Consider the following 14,695-nt stretch of genomic DNA (forward strand, 5'->3'; position numbering starts at 1 on the left):
GAAGACCACAGTGACTTGATGTTTAAAATTCCTAGTTTATATCTGTTATTACCTGATGTTGGTTCAACACTGATGTGAGAAGAGAAAAACCTCAAAAATACAATTAAGGTCACAAACTGAAGTCATCATAAATCCAAGTCACTAAAATCCAAGATAATCAACACTGTTCAGAAAGAATTTTTTTTATTTTATGCACATGGTAATTTGGTGATACAGTCATACCACAGAATCCTACTTAGTGGTAAGTAAGTGCAACATTAGCTACAAGGAAATCATGCAACGACTTACACAAACCTCAAGGACACGGGCTGAGTGACACAGAGTCCATCTCAAAAGGGTGCATACCGCGGGATTCCTTCCGTGCAACACTTGTGAGCTAACAGAGCTGGTGATTGCCAGGAGTTAGGAATGGGGGAGAGAAAGGTGCGTGGGACTGAAAGAGGGCATGTGAGAGAGCCTCATGGCAACTGCACATTTGAGCGTCGTGATTAGGGTGGGCATCATACCAGGCCACTCTTCCTAATGGGGCCTAGAGCTCATCCTCACACACACCAGCACGAATGAGTGTAAGACCTGAATCAGTTCTATGCATGGTCCCTTTGCATTTCTCAGTTTTGATATTGTACCAGGTTGTGTGAGATATCAACGTTGAGGGGCGCCTGGGTGGCTCAGTGGGTTAAAGCCTCTGCTTTCGGCTCAGGTCATGGTCTCAGGGTCCTGGGATCAAGCCCCGCATTGGGCTCTCTGCTCCGCAGGTAGCCTGCTTCCCCCTCTCTCTCTGCCTGCCTCTCTGCCTACTTGTGATCTCTGTCTGTCAAATAAATAAATAAATAAATAATTTTTAAAAAAAGATATCAACGTTGAAGGACGCTGGGAGACAGGTGCACCGCATCCTCCTGTATCTTCTTTTGCACCGTCTCGGGAATCTGTAACTATTTCAAAGTAACCATTTAAAACAAACATCTTCCAGCTAGGACTGCAGCCAAGAAGCACGACAGTTAAGTCATTACACACGTGTCATACTTAGCCTTGTCGCCTTCAAGGAATTCATAGGACTTGCACTTTTGACAGATCAGGTGGGTAGGCCATCATGCAATTTTAAAAAACCACCTAAGACCTCACATACATTGGTAAAACTCATATTCGAAAATGTCAATTTGGAAATTTTAATATGTACATTTATATTCTGAGTAGTTAAACATTTTGGACTATCAGGCAGTTCAATAAGGCATTTCAGTTCTTAAAAAGCTATTCCTGTAAGATCTCACACCACATCACTTACCTTCTGCAATGGAAAGAAAAATGAATCAGTCAAGCTCCACTGAGTCTTACCGTCCTTTAGAGGCGTCTGCATAGACTCTCCGATGCTGTCGGCCCGGTGACATTTACACACCACGGGAAGCACCATTTGAACCACCACAGAAGTCATAGTGTCTAGTTCACTAGGTGACTGCTATGTCTCTATAGTCTCATTAATAAAATTAATAACTTCATCTTTAAAATCAAAAATGTATTTCTATTTTCTTTAGGGTCCTACTGGTCCCATTGGTCCCCCTGGCCCAGCTGGTCAACCTGGAGATAAGGTAATGCTTCATACTACGTAGAAACCAAAAGAAGATGTCCCCAGCTTTTGGGATGCAGGGCAAAGTTTTTTTTTCCTCTTTTTTCAGGGTGAAGGTGGTGCCCCTGGACTTCCAGGCATAGCTGGTCCCCGTGGTGGCCCTGTGAGTGTTGATGACTCTCCCCATACTTTATACCCCACCCAGATAGCTGTGACCCCTACTTCCTTCCTTAGCAGCTCTGCCCCGAGTCTTAAGGAAGGATGACATTTTCAGGAATTGTGTGACAAGCAAAAGAAGGTTCAAGTGAAATTTAAAATTCACAGGAGACAGTTTTAAATCAAGCCGTCTATCCTAAATAATTCTGGAAAAAAAATTTAAAATGCACAAATAATATACATTTGTAAATAATATTTCTTAAACTGCAGGATCTTGCCTGAGGCACCTTCTAGATCTAAACAGAATTCTCTCCCTTCAGGATTTGCAACTCAGGACAGATACATAGTAAATGTTCCTAATTAATTAATTGATTGATTTCTCAAGTAACCCTTTTAGTATATTTTTAAATACCCACATTTTTTAGAAGTCATATGATTGCATGTGTTAAACCCCTCAAAATTCTCAGGTTATTTTTCTTATAAATAACATCACGATCAGAGGCGGGAGGAATGGAAGGTTCTGGTGGGTCCACTCCTGGTTTCGCTGAGAAGTGGAAAAGTTCACCAGTTGCGCCATGTTGGTTCCTTCCTGCTTGAAGGAAAGAGACGAGATGTCCAGGGTGATATATCCTTGTCCCTGTGCGAAGGTGTCTTCACCGTGACCAATGACGATGTTTTCCTCTTCAGGGTGAGAGAGGCGAACATGGGCCTCCAGGACCCGCGGGCTTCCCTGGTGCTCCTGTGAGTACGAACGCGCATCCCAGAACCCCTGTCTTGCTGTCCTACAGCCCAGAACCCCTCTCTTGCTGAGACACTGATGTTTGAATCTGGATTCTAGTCAGGCCTCAGTTTCTCCTTCCCTGTAGGTGATTTTACCCCCCCTTCCTGAGTGCGTGTGTGTGTGATTTTTTTACTTCACTCCACCCCTTTAAAAGATGGAATTAAAAACACTTGACTTGCCGTTATGCCTCATTAATGAGGCTCACATGATACCCTAGATTTTAAGACAATTTTGAAAGCTATTCCATGTAAGATGAAAGTCATTAACATTGCTCTGGGCCTTATCTTTTTTGGGCGAATTTACTGCTGCTCCTTTCCAAAGCACAATCCTCAGAGAGGTTTTCTCCCTTCGGGTGAATAACATCCATTTTAACGTTTCCTGGATAGTTTTCTTCTATCCTGGAAGCATCTCTGTTGATTGTGGTTTGGCCCGTCTTCAGAGAACCTTCCTTCACAAGCGTGTTTCAACAACTTGCCACCTGAAGAATCGTGTTTCCGGAGGAAGAGCGGGATAGGCGGGGGGTACTGGGAAGGGCATCCGCTCACGGTGGCTGTCCTTTCTGAATGCAGGGACAGAATGGCGAGCCCGGGGCCAAGGGAGAAAGAGGTGCTCCTGGCGAGAAGGGTGAAGGCGGCCCCCCTGGCCTGGCGGGGCCTCCAGGAGGTGCCGGACCTGCGGTGAGTGTCCTCTCTCACCCAGTTTCCGAGTGGAAAGTGCATCAGTGTACCCACCGTCCAAGACCCCATCCGGGGAGAGCGTGTCAAGGTGACGAGCATCGTCTTCCCAGCAGTACGGTTCTGACTCTGATGCCCCCAGAGTCTGGATGTGACCCCAGTCCAGTGGCTCTGACCACTTCCAGGAGTCACCGTTCTGTGGACTTTTGTCTGTTCATGTGTAGGTCCTCTGTAGCCCCCCCAGCCCAGTTTTATTAAGATCTGACTGACGTACAGCCATGCACAGGCTTCAAATGTGCGGCAGAATGATCGGGTATACGGCTGCGTTGCAAAAGGACTATCACAATAAGTAGAGTTACTTGTTTTGCAAAGGCTGAAGGCTTCTTTCAGATTTTGATTTTGCTGAAATTCTGATCAACCCTTTCTGCCTCCGTTCCATATAGGGTCCCCCCGGTCCTCCTGGCGTCAAAGGTGAACGTGGCAGTCCTGGGGGTCCCGTAAGTATCGAGTCTCCTCACTGGTGTCTCTAAACTGTGATTCAAATTAATTAGTATCAATTAGTATCAATGCATTAATTAGTATCAATCTGTACAAAAATGACTTTGAAAGCACCAGATCCCGAAAGAGCATAAAAACTATAATCCCTTAATCATATGTCATATGTGATTCTGAAAGGAAAACCAGCAAACCATAAATCTCCCAGGGTAGAAAGCAGATCACATTTCTTACCCTTTATTCTTGTTTTTAAGAGTTAATTATTCATTCTGCTTCAGTTTTGAAATTCAAAAATACATTACCATTTCGCAGGGTGCTGCTGGCTTCCCTGGTGGTCGTGGTCCTCCTGGTCCTGCTGGTAATAATGTAAGTATTTTTAAAAAATCATTTTTCTTCATTCCATAAAGAATATTCATAAATCATATATGCATGCGAGGAGAAACCCACCCATTGCCACTTTACTTTGTAGTACATTCCATGTAAAATGCAGGTAAAAGTGGGAAGAAACATTCACCTTTTCATTATAAAACACTCAAATTTCAAAAATTCTCTTTGCAGGGTAACCCAGGCCCCCCTGGCTCCAGCGGTGCTCCAGGCAAGGACGGTCCCCCTGGCCCACCTGGTAACAATGGTTCTCCCGGTAGCCCTGGGCTGTCTGGACCTAAGGGTGACCCTGGCCAGCCCGGAGAGAAGGGATCACCTGGCCCCCAAGGCCCTCCGGTGAGTGACCATGCTGCTCTGTGGATTGACAATACCGTTTTATTTTGAACTATGAATTCAACAGAGGAAAACAGAGTCACAGAGAGAAGAGCTAAGACTGTCTTATTTGTTCAACAGGGAGCTCCAGGCCCACTGGGACTTGCCGGGATTACTGGAGCTCGGGGTCTCGCAGGACCCCCAGGCATGCCAGGCCCTAGGGGAAGCCCAGGCCCACAGGGCGTCAAGGTGAGTGTGGCCGTCTTTTCCTGCACTGTTTCCTCTGGTAGCCTTTGGAGATCACTTAACCATAGCAAGCACGTCATGAATTTTCCTGTAAAAGATGCAAATGCTTGATATGTTCAGATTTTCAGGAAGCATGCATTTTATTTTAAGGCTACGGAACACAAAAGCAATGCCCATCATAGGCAGCCTTGAACATTAACACTAAGAAACTGATATCACAGAAAATAACTTGCCACCTTAAATACCTCTGCTAGGAGATGTGTGAGCATTCTTTAATTTGCTGACTTTCAGTTTTACAGAGGGAAATAGTCAGTTTATAGATGCATGAAAGCCTTTCATTAATACCAATTTTGCATCAATTCAATTTGTTGAGTTGTTTCTAATTTTCTTTCCTAATATTACTGCAACATACTAGCATCTTATAGTTAGTGTCTTAAATATCCACTTCGCAAATGAGGTCATTAAATTCTGTATTATATTTTAATGAAATGAAGATATAATATTTAAGTATATTCAATTTATATGAACGTATCTAATAAATATATATATTTTTAAATGGAGTCAGATGTTCAATATAATCTTCTGGTGGTCACTGTAAACCTATAATTTCCTGATGGTTAATCATTATTTTTTTTCTAAAATGGCCACGTCTCATTTATAAATCTCGTATTAGAACGTATTCTAAATGGCATGATCATTGTCATTGTTCAGCTCTTTGGCCAGAGTCACCTGGAAGTAGGAAAATACAAGAACCTTGCTCTTCTTCAATGATAGGGATAGATTTAGGAATTCTTAGAGTTCAATAGAATTTTTAATTCAATAGAGTTTTTAATAAAACAAGGGGCAGGGGGTGGGAGGATGGGGGAACCAGGTGGTGGGTAATAGGGAGGGCAAGTGTTGCACGGAGCACTGGGTGTTGTGCAAAAACAATGAACACTGTTATGCTGAAAAGAAATTAAAAAAATTTTAAAAAAACAAAGCTTTTCTTCAAAAAGTAAGGAAATCTCATAACATATTGATTGCTAAGATATAGTAAGTTTAAAAAATAATTTAAAGTTAACAAAGGGTAAAGTAAGTTAAAATAAAATGTCTTTTATTTCTTTGTGCACAGGGTGAAAGTGGGAAACCAGGACCTGCTGGTCACAATGGAGAACGTGGTCCTCCTGGGCCCCAGGGTCTTCCTGGTCTGGCTGGTACAGCTGGTGAACCTGGAAGAGATGTAAGCACTGGTTCTCAGGAAAGAGCCAATTATCCGTACAGGGTCTGGTAATTTATTTAAGCAAGGGTCAAATTGTGTCTTAATGTCTAAGAGTGAAAATATTGCCACATGCCAAAGTTCTCCTCCTTCCTTTAATAAGATATCTCTTCTATGACATATATAATCATCATCATCATCAATGTTCATGTTCATTAGTATTTGCCCAACCAACGGTCATTAATGGAAAAGACTGTGAAAGCTGAATAAAGACACAAGTTGGGGGTGCGGAAGGCCCCAGTTTATAGCATTCCTCGGCATGAAAATGTGCTCCCGTTATCTGTGATGAAGTCTTTTCTTAAATTGTAGATTTCCATTATCAGCTTAAATTACTATTTCTTACCCTCTTACTTGTTATCTCTTTCCTAAGGATTTTTTTAGACTTTTTTTTTCCTAACCACTTCTCCCTCTCTCTCACCTGTGAAGTTTAGTGCCACGGGTGTAGCTTATCTACTGAAGTAGACCCTTTGAAGGGCCACCGCCATTGTAATAGCTAAGATTGTTTAGTCCCAAGAACCAATTTTTATCCTCTTTAGGATGTTCTTGCTACCATGGAGAATACATGGTTTAGATCATATTTGAATGGTTCGAAAGATTTTGATTTCTTTTCTCCTTCTTGTTTTTTTAATCAGGGAAACCCAGGATCAGATGGTCTTCCAGGCCGAGACGGGTCTCCCGGTGGCAAGGTATAAGAACATCGATACAGTCGGTTTGGGTACTTTACAGTGACAGCTGATCCCATGTTGCATCTATGAATTTGTCCTCAGGGTGATCGTGGAGAAAATGGCTCTCCTGGTGCCCCTGGTGCTCCTGGCCACCCAGGCCCCCCTGGTCCTGTCGGTCCAGCTGGAAAGAATGGTGACAGAGGAGAATCTGTGAGTTTTTTGTTCTTACCCGTTTTCCTCAGTAAAGGGATTAGTCGGTAGAAGAGATGTGTCATCTGCCAACCAAATGGCCTACTATCATTTCTTTTAGTTCTTACACTACTCGTTTCTTAGAGAGCTATCTGCTAAGCTTCTGGCAGTCGCTAATGGAGAATCATTACTAAATCTGAAGCAGCATCAATCAGTCCAAGTGCACGTTCAGTGGGTGGGCGCAGGGTGAATTAGCAAGACTTTCCAGCCTTCCTGTCAGACCCTCAGCAAGACAAGCAGAGAAAGCACTTGGAAGGAGAAAACGGCACTACCTTTCAAAAATAATATGCACGCTATTATTCTATCACAGTGAGAAGAACTTTTAAGTAAAACAAAGCTTTATCAAAACATAAACAATTCCGTGTCTGTCTCTATTTCAGGGCCCTGCCGGTCCTTCTGGTGCTCCAGGTCCTGCTGGCTCCCGAGGTCCTCCTGTGAGTTATTTTTTAACCATTCCACCGTCTAAGAAGTGTCCTACCCCCTGGCATGTTCAGGAAAGGGAATGGTGACATACTCCACCATGGAACAGAATTTTAACTTTGCGTTGATAACACAGAAAGCAGTTCAGGATCTAAAAAGTCCTGGGGGCCAAGGACTTACGTAGCAATTACTGGGGTTTCATGCAATTAGCAGTCCAAGGTCAAAACTACAAGAAGGATCTTTAGTGTTGCATGTAGGCAGTGTCCGTGGGATTTCTAGCTAATGGAACGTCATCAACTAGATTTAATTGCTACCAATTCTGTTTTGTTTTTCCTGTATGTATGTGTGTTTGTGACCTGAATTTGAACTGTGTCTGTAAAGGGTCCCCAAGGTCCTCGTGGCGACAAAGGTGAAACTGGTGAACGTGGCTCTACAGGCATTAAGGGACATCGAGGATTTCCCGGTAATCCAGGCGCCCCGGGTTCTCCAGTAAGTGCACCCGCCTTGTTAGAAAATCCCCTTCGGTGCATGATGAGCTCGGCAAATCTGAAAGACCCAATGTGGAAAAATGCTCATCTTTAAAAGTTTGTGCTAAAAGTGATGAGAAGTGGATGCGAGGGCTTGGTCAGAATAGTAGTTGGCCTGAGACGGTGGGAGATGAAGGAAGGGCACAGTCACATTCCGTCGCGATTCCCGTGCTCCTGACTGGATCATGAGTGTACGGTTCCTCGCTCTTCTAGAAGTCTTCATTCATATCTACCCTCTTTCCCTTTCAGGGTCCCGCTGGTCACCAAGGTGCTATCGGTAGCCCAGGACCCGCCGGCCCCAGAGTAAGTGACATAGAAAGATTTTGGAAGATCCGTATTTTCCAAATATTCTAGCTGGAAGATAGTCTAGCGTTGTGATATCACGGTAACTTTTTAGGGACCTGTTGGACCCAGTGGCCCCCCTGGCAAAGATGGCACGAGTGGACATCCGGGCCCCATTGGACCGCCAGGGCCGCGAGGTAACAGAGGCGAAAGAGGATCCGAGGTAAGACCGCGCTCAGACTACGCGCCTTTACGCTCCAGACACACTTTGTGAGATTTGGAAACTTGATAGTGGGTCAAATGCAGTACAAGCACCTGACTTAATTTACAAAGTGAACAATGACTTTTAGAGATGGTCAACCCTTTCTCCATCACACTATAACAACAAGAGAAAAAGAGAGCACCTTTTTTACAGTTTGACCAGAGAGTAGTCACTGTCAGAATGAAGGCAAAAGCCCAATTAACTAAATGAACTCTGCTGGAGATCACACAATTATGATCACCATAATGACTGGTGAGCCTGTAGTACATCTTCTCAAATGGCTTCCGTGATTTCTGTTTTGCTCCTAATACCGTCATTCCCGATACTGTCTATCTCACATCTTTGGCATAAACAGAATAAAAACCGTTATCCCCACAAGACACACATTTGGTAATTGAAACACAGATAAGTCATCAGCCCAAAGACACAGAGTTAATGGCGAATCTGCGATCCGAATCGAGGTTCCTGATCATATTCCCGCGGGCATGTTGGAGTTAGCAGTGGTCACATCCTTTGTTCCGAAGGAAACATGATAGAGTGAAGTCTGTGCTCTAACCCCACAGATTTGTACCTGGGGGAGAGCAATAACTTTCATAACACAATTATCACCGTTGGTTATCATTTGATCACAAAACAACTCGAGGAAACCTTTCTTAAAATAATCGTGATGACATATTAGTTGTTTCTGATGCATCTTCCTGGCCCGGCAACACACTCCTTCGGCAAAGAGCAAGCACACCTCCATGATGCCTGTTCTTACCTGTCCTAGGGCTCCCCAGGCCACCCGGGACAACCGGGCCCACCTGGACCTCCTGGTGCCCCTGGTCCGTGCTGCGGCGGTGGCGCTGCTGCCCTGGGTGCTGCTGCAGGAGGTGAAAAAGCTGGTGGTTTTGCCCCGTATTACGGAGATGAACCAATGGACTTCAAAATCAACACCGAGGAGATCATGACATCACTCAAATCAGTCAACGGACAACTAGAAAGCCTCGTCAGTCCTGACGGATCTCGGAAACACCCTGCTCGGAACTGCCGAGACCTCAAGTTCTGCCACCCCGAGCTCCAGAGTGGTACGTACGGGAGCCCTCCATGCTCATGGCAACAAGAGCACAGAGGAGCCTGCTTAGATGCGAACTTGGGGAAGAGAAAGTTTTTCTGTGAGCAGATCTTTCATAGCAGAAAGAGTTCTTAAAGAATGTCGGTTGAGTTGAAACCACTTGATATTTTCAGGAAGTATACACGGCAGGTATCCTTAAGATGGAACATAAATAACCCAAATATTCCATTTGTAGGAACATTTCAAGACAGTCTTGAAGAAATTGTAATATAAGTCACAGTTTGGGATGTTTCTGCATATCATTCCAAAGTTGTCTGAGTGATAAAGCAACTGAGATCACCGCATTTTCAGGATAAAATTCATACAACTTGGTACAGAAGTAATTTGCAATTTAACTTTTGCAATCTTTACTTAATGAGATTAATTTTTGTGATAAATCTAATTAGCTTTTTCATATTAAGAAATAGTTAAAAGAAAAATCCCAGACTTACATAAAATTATGTCAAAATTATAATACTGTAAGATTTTGCACATATTGGGTTAATTCTTTCTGAAAAACAAAAACTATTTCAGGTTTTTCAAATACCTTGACAAGGAACATTACCTCTATTAGGAGTCATTTCTGAAAATTACCTAAGATAGAGAAGAGCATCATTCACAGGGACTTGGGGTTAATTAAACCCACTGGCATAAATCTAGATTAGGCAAAAAGCTTATATTACTTAGCAAAACCATGTTAAATAGATAATCATCTTAAAAAGAGGGAGAGGGGGCGCCTGGGTGGCTCAGTGGGTTAAGGCCTCTGCCTTTCGCTCAGGTCATGATCCCAGGGTCCTGGGATCGAGCCCCGCATCAGGCTCTCTGCTTGGCAGGGAGCCTGCTTCCTCCTCTCTCTCTCTCTCTCTGCCTGCCTCTCTCCCTACTTGTGATCTCTATCTGTCAAATAAATAAATAAAATCTTTAAAAAAAAAAAGAGGGAGAGGTTTCAATAAATACAATACACTAATCAAAATGTCTTGGCTTAGTAGATCATTATTCATACAAGAAGCTGTATTTTACTTCAGTACATTCTAATTATTGTACCTCTTTTTAATCTCCACAACTTCAGTACAAGTTTCTGTATTATACTATACTATAAAATACAAATAGATTAGCAAGCAACATTATGAGTGCTGTACAGATAAACAAAATCATTCTGGTCCAAATTTCACTACCGGATTTTGTAACCAATTCCCATCATTATTTTTTGTGACTATTCAGGAGAATATTGGGTTGATCCGAACCAAGGTTGCAAGTTGGACGCTATTAAAGTGTTCTGCAATATGGAAACGGGAGAAACATGCATAAATGCCAGTCCTGGGAGTGTTCCCCGGAAGAACTGGTGGACGGACTCTGGTGCTGAGAAGAAACATGTTTGGTTTGGAGAATCCATGGAAGGTGGTTTTCAGGTAATAAAGGATATACCGTTCTTTAATTAAGTCATTCCTACTTGCCTGACTTTTTTAGTTCTTCCCAATTTTTCATCACAAAGCTAAGGTATCAAATAAATAGAAGAACACAATGGCTTTGTCTCTCCAGGTGACGACCTCTATAACTTTCGTAACTTCTCTCCCAAAGCTAAGTTAGGTGGAATGATTCATTGCATGCAAGCATTTTTCTTTGAATTCTTAACCCTGTTTTACTCTAGTGTGTGTTACACATGCAGTAAGAACATATTCATACATAAAATACTCATACACAAAATATATGACTAACCTGTGTTATAATGACCATACTGTACCGCATGAATCCCTTAGGACATATGGGTACAACTAACGTGTTTGATCGATTGTGTTTTTCCCCATCACAGTTTAGCTATGGCAACCCTGAGCTTCCTGAAGACGTCCTTGATGTCCAGCTGGCATTCCTCCGGCTTCTCTCCAGCCGGGCCTCCCAGAACATCACGTATCACTGCAAGAACAGCATTGCGTACCTGGATCAGGCCAGTGGCAATGTAAAGAAAGCCTTGAGGCTGATGGGGTCAAATGAAGGTGAATTCAAGGCCGAAGGAAACAGCAAATTCACATACACAGTTCTGGAGGATGGTTGCACTGTAAGTAGTGACATTTTGAAGATGTGGACCACAGCGATCTCAGCATTTCTAGTTTAATCATGCTATTTTGAAAAGAAGAAAAAAATAATGGCAGTGAACAAATGATTACATTTTGTGTGAGTTTCATAGGATCTGCTGGTTCATGGCAGGGATATTAAACACCACACACACACACACGCACTTTTCATCTCAACCTGCAGGCAAAACGAGCTGAAAGGAAATCAGGAGAAATTTAAATTCATAATATAAACTTTATCAGATAATCTGGGTGGTTCCTATACATTTGGCATGCTAGCTATTATACAGACCCAATCTAAAATCTCTGCTTTCTTTTTAATTTTACAGGTTAGCTTTGAATCTATCCTTTGTTATTATCACTTATAAGCAAAGGGAGAATTTGCTTCTAATAGTAGCAATTCCATAATGAGACACTTACTCAATTTTTAGTAAACCAATCATATCTAGTAGCAGTAACCAAGCAGAACCAGGCCTCCTGAAAATGGGGGGCCGTTGGCAGTCTGTACTGGATGTACCTTAAAGCTCTGTAAGGCTTTGGTTAATGATATGGTTTATTAGACTGCCTGGGGTCTCAGTCAGTTAAGCATCCATCTCTCAATTTCTGCTCAGGTCATGATCTCAGGGTTATGAGATCAAGCCCCAGGTGGGGATCCAAACGGGGGTAGAGCCTGCTTGAGATTCTCTCTCCCTCTCCCACCACCCCTATCTCCTCATGTGCACACACTTTCTCTCTCAATCTCTACAAAAGCCCAATATGGTTTATTATCTGGGATGATTATAGCTTTAAAATGGAAAACATCTCACATTCATGGAAGGTAACACAGCAAGTTGGAAATGCCCTTAAGGGACACTGTTTTCTTAAATGTGGTCAGTCAGAGGAAGTGTCTAAGTAATTGTAATATGATAGCTCACATTTTTTTTCCCTCTTTTTTACAGAAACACACTGGGGAATGGGGCAAAACAGTCTTCGAATACCGAACACGCAAGGCTGTAAGGCTACCGATTGTCGATGTCGCCCCCTATGACATTGGTGGTCCTGATCAAGAATTCGGTGTGGACATTGGCCCTGTTTGCTTTTTATAAACCAAACTCTCTCTGAAACCCCAGCAAAAAATTTCACACTCCATATGTGTTCCTCTCGTCCTAACCTTGTCAACCAGTACAAGTGACCAACTCAATTCCAGTTATTTATTTCCAAAAGTTTTGGAAAAAGTATAATTTGGCAAAAAAGGATAATTTTTTTTTGCTATTACACCAAATACAGTTCAAATGCTTTTTGTTCTATTTTTTTACCAATTCCAATTTCCAAATGTCTCAATGGTGCTATAATAAATAAACTTCAACACTCTTACAATAACACTGTGTTATATTCTTTGAATCCTAGCCCATTTGCAGAGCAATGACTAGGCTTACCATTAAAAGATAACCTTTCCTTCTGAAATAGTCAACATGAAATTAGAAAAGACCTCCCTGTTTCAACTACCTCAACCTGGTCAGAAATACAGATGAATTCTAGAAGACCTGGAAGATAAAAAAAAAAAAAAATTATATAAATTAACAATAATTTCCTAAAATATTGGTAAAAGTAGTACAAGAATTTAAAGAGACATTTTAAAATCGACAATTATTTTAATCTTGGAAATTAACTGCTTTTAAAGGTGCTTTTCTCTTTTCTTGTCATTGCTGAAATGATCAAGATGACCGATATCTGGGAAGGCTTTAAAGACACGTGTTATGGTGCTAATGTACTTTCACTTTAAAAGCTCTAGGGCAGAGTTGCTGCCTTGCATTCAAAACATAAGTAAATGCACACCATCTGTACGTGTCTCCTGTAAAAACATTTATTGGCGTGTCACTTCAGGGGACTGTCTCCCTGGATCCTGTAAGAGTCAACAACAACAAAAGACGAATAATGGGGCGTTTTTGTCACAGTAACACAGAGAATGTGTTGAAATTTAACTTTGTAAGCTTGTATGTGGTTGTTGATCGTTTTTTTCCCTACAGACACCCGTAATAAAATATCATAATGAAAACTTTGCGGTTTTTGTCACTGTTCATGGATATAAGAAATGCGTGTGTACACTCAAGAACTCTGGTGATCTTCTTGGAAAAAACATATTGAATTCTAACTCTGTAGTTAGGAATGCCATGACCTCAAGATTATGGGGTAATAAGCTGTGGTCAGAAGAGAGGTGGTGCTCCGTGGGGAATCTGGAGGATTTTTAGGTCACATTCGGTGAAACTACTGGGGTGTATTGAAAACTGAGGGCGTGCCCTTTGAGTCCATCGCCGGAAACAGGAACATAGTCAGTTCAGTTGTCGCGGAACCGGGAGGACTCAGGGAGGAGGATGCCGGTGATTTACTGGAGTGAGCGGGGTCTGGCAAAACGAGAACGGCCACCGGCTGGGGCTCTTATACCCTCTTCTCCTTGCCCTCTCGGCCCACCTTCAAATTCGTGTTCTTTTACTTACTGTAAGTACCGTCTTGCACACTTGACTTCAGAGTCGGAAGTTTGCTGCCTCTCTGTGGTGTATAACAATAATGCTACTTTCAGAAGTAAAATTTCTACCAGTCACAGGTCACATCAGGAACCCACTTACCCTCCATGCTGGAGGAAACCAGTTCAACAGCTTCTTGTGCAGCTTTCTAGAAACACACACACACACACACACGCACACACAGAGATATGGAAGGAGAGAGAGAGAGAGAGGGTCAGTAAGAAAGCCAATTTGCATTATGCATTAAAATTAAATTACTTGAGGGGTGCCTGAGTGGCTCAGTGGGTTCAGCCTCTGCCTTTGGCTCAGATCATGGTCTCAAGGTCCTGGGATCGAGCCCCGCATCAGGCTCTCTGCTCGGCAGGGAGCCTGCTTCCTCCTCTCTCTCTGCCTACTTGTGATCTCTGTCAAATAAATAAATAAAAATCTTAAAAATTAATAATAAAATTAAATTAAATCACTTGGAGTTTTAAATTTAGGCATCTTCAAAGCCAGAAATATGTGTCCAAGTCTCCTCACAGCGCTTCACTCTGACATTGGCTCTCCTGCCTCTCTCTCACACATAAAAGGACCCTTACAATTACTTGGGTGCAACTGGACAACTTAGGATGACCTCACCTTCTCGAGGTCAGTTGATGACCAGTCTTAGCTCTGCCAGCAACCTTATGCCCAAAACAGCATCAGTGTCCAGCGCTGTGACGTTTCACAGGGCTGCTCTTGGGGTGTGATTTTGAACATGGCTCCGAGTGTAAGCGTCCTCTTC

At 42.7% G+C, this 14,695-nt stretch overlaps 1 protein-coding gene across 1 annotated transcript in view; it reads left to right on the forward strand.

Moving 5' to 3' along the window:
* COL3A1 (collagen type III alpha 1 chain) overlaps positions 1 to 13,466 on the forward strand; it is a 40,294-nt gene extending 26,828 nt beyond the window's left edge. Inside the window, exons 33-51 of the mRNA XM_046019055.1 lie at positions 1,530 to 1,583; positions 1,671 to 1,724; positions 2,405 to 2,458; positions 3,068 to 3,175; positions 3,616 to 3,669; positions 3,980 to 4,033; positions 4,226 to 4,387; positions 4,505 to 4,612; positions 5,721 to 5,828; positions 6,497 to 6,550; positions 6,632 to 6,739; positions 7,159 to 7,212; positions 7,580 to 7,687; positions 7,975 to 8,028; positions 8,123 to 8,230; positions 9,039 to 9,336; positions 10,584 to 10,771; positions 11,173 to 11,415; positions 12,370 to 13,466. Of these exons, the coding sequence (XP_045875011.1) occupies positions 1,530 to 1,583; positions 1,671 to 1,724; positions 2,405 to 2,458; positions 3,068 to 3,175; positions 3,616 to 3,669; positions 3,980 to 4,033; positions 4,226 to 4,387; positions 4,505 to 4,612; positions 5,721 to 5,828; positions 6,497 to 6,550; positions 6,632 to 6,739; positions 7,159 to 7,212; positions 7,580 to 7,687; positions 7,975 to 8,028; positions 8,123 to 8,230; positions 9,039 to 9,336; positions 10,584 to 10,771; positions 11,173 to 11,415; positions 12,370 to 12,516 (2,118 nt within the window). The 3' untranslated portion in view covers positions 12,517 to 13,466. The remainder of the gene's footprint in view (positions 1 to 1,529; positions 1,584 to 1,670; positions 1,725 to 2,404; positions 2,459 to 3,067; positions 3,176 to 3,615; positions 3,670 to 3,979; positions 4,034 to 4,225; positions 4,388 to 4,504; positions 4,613 to 5,720; positions 5,829 to 6,496; positions 6,551 to 6,631; positions 6,740 to 7,158; positions 7,213 to 7,579; positions 7,688 to 7,974; positions 8,029 to 8,122; positions 8,231 to 9,038; positions 9,337 to 10,583; positions 10,772 to 11,172; positions 11,416 to 12,369) is intronic.
* Positions 13,467 to 14,695: the final 1,229 nt, after the last annotated feature.

The sequence above is a fragment of the Meles meles genome, chromosome 9 (genome assembly GCF_922984935.1).
Source record: "Meles meles chromosome 9, mMelMel3.1 paternal haplotype, whole genome shotgun sequence".
NCBI classification, from domain to species: domain Eukaryota; kingdom Metazoa; phylum Chordata; class Mammalia; order Carnivora; family Mustelidae; genus Meles; species Meles meles.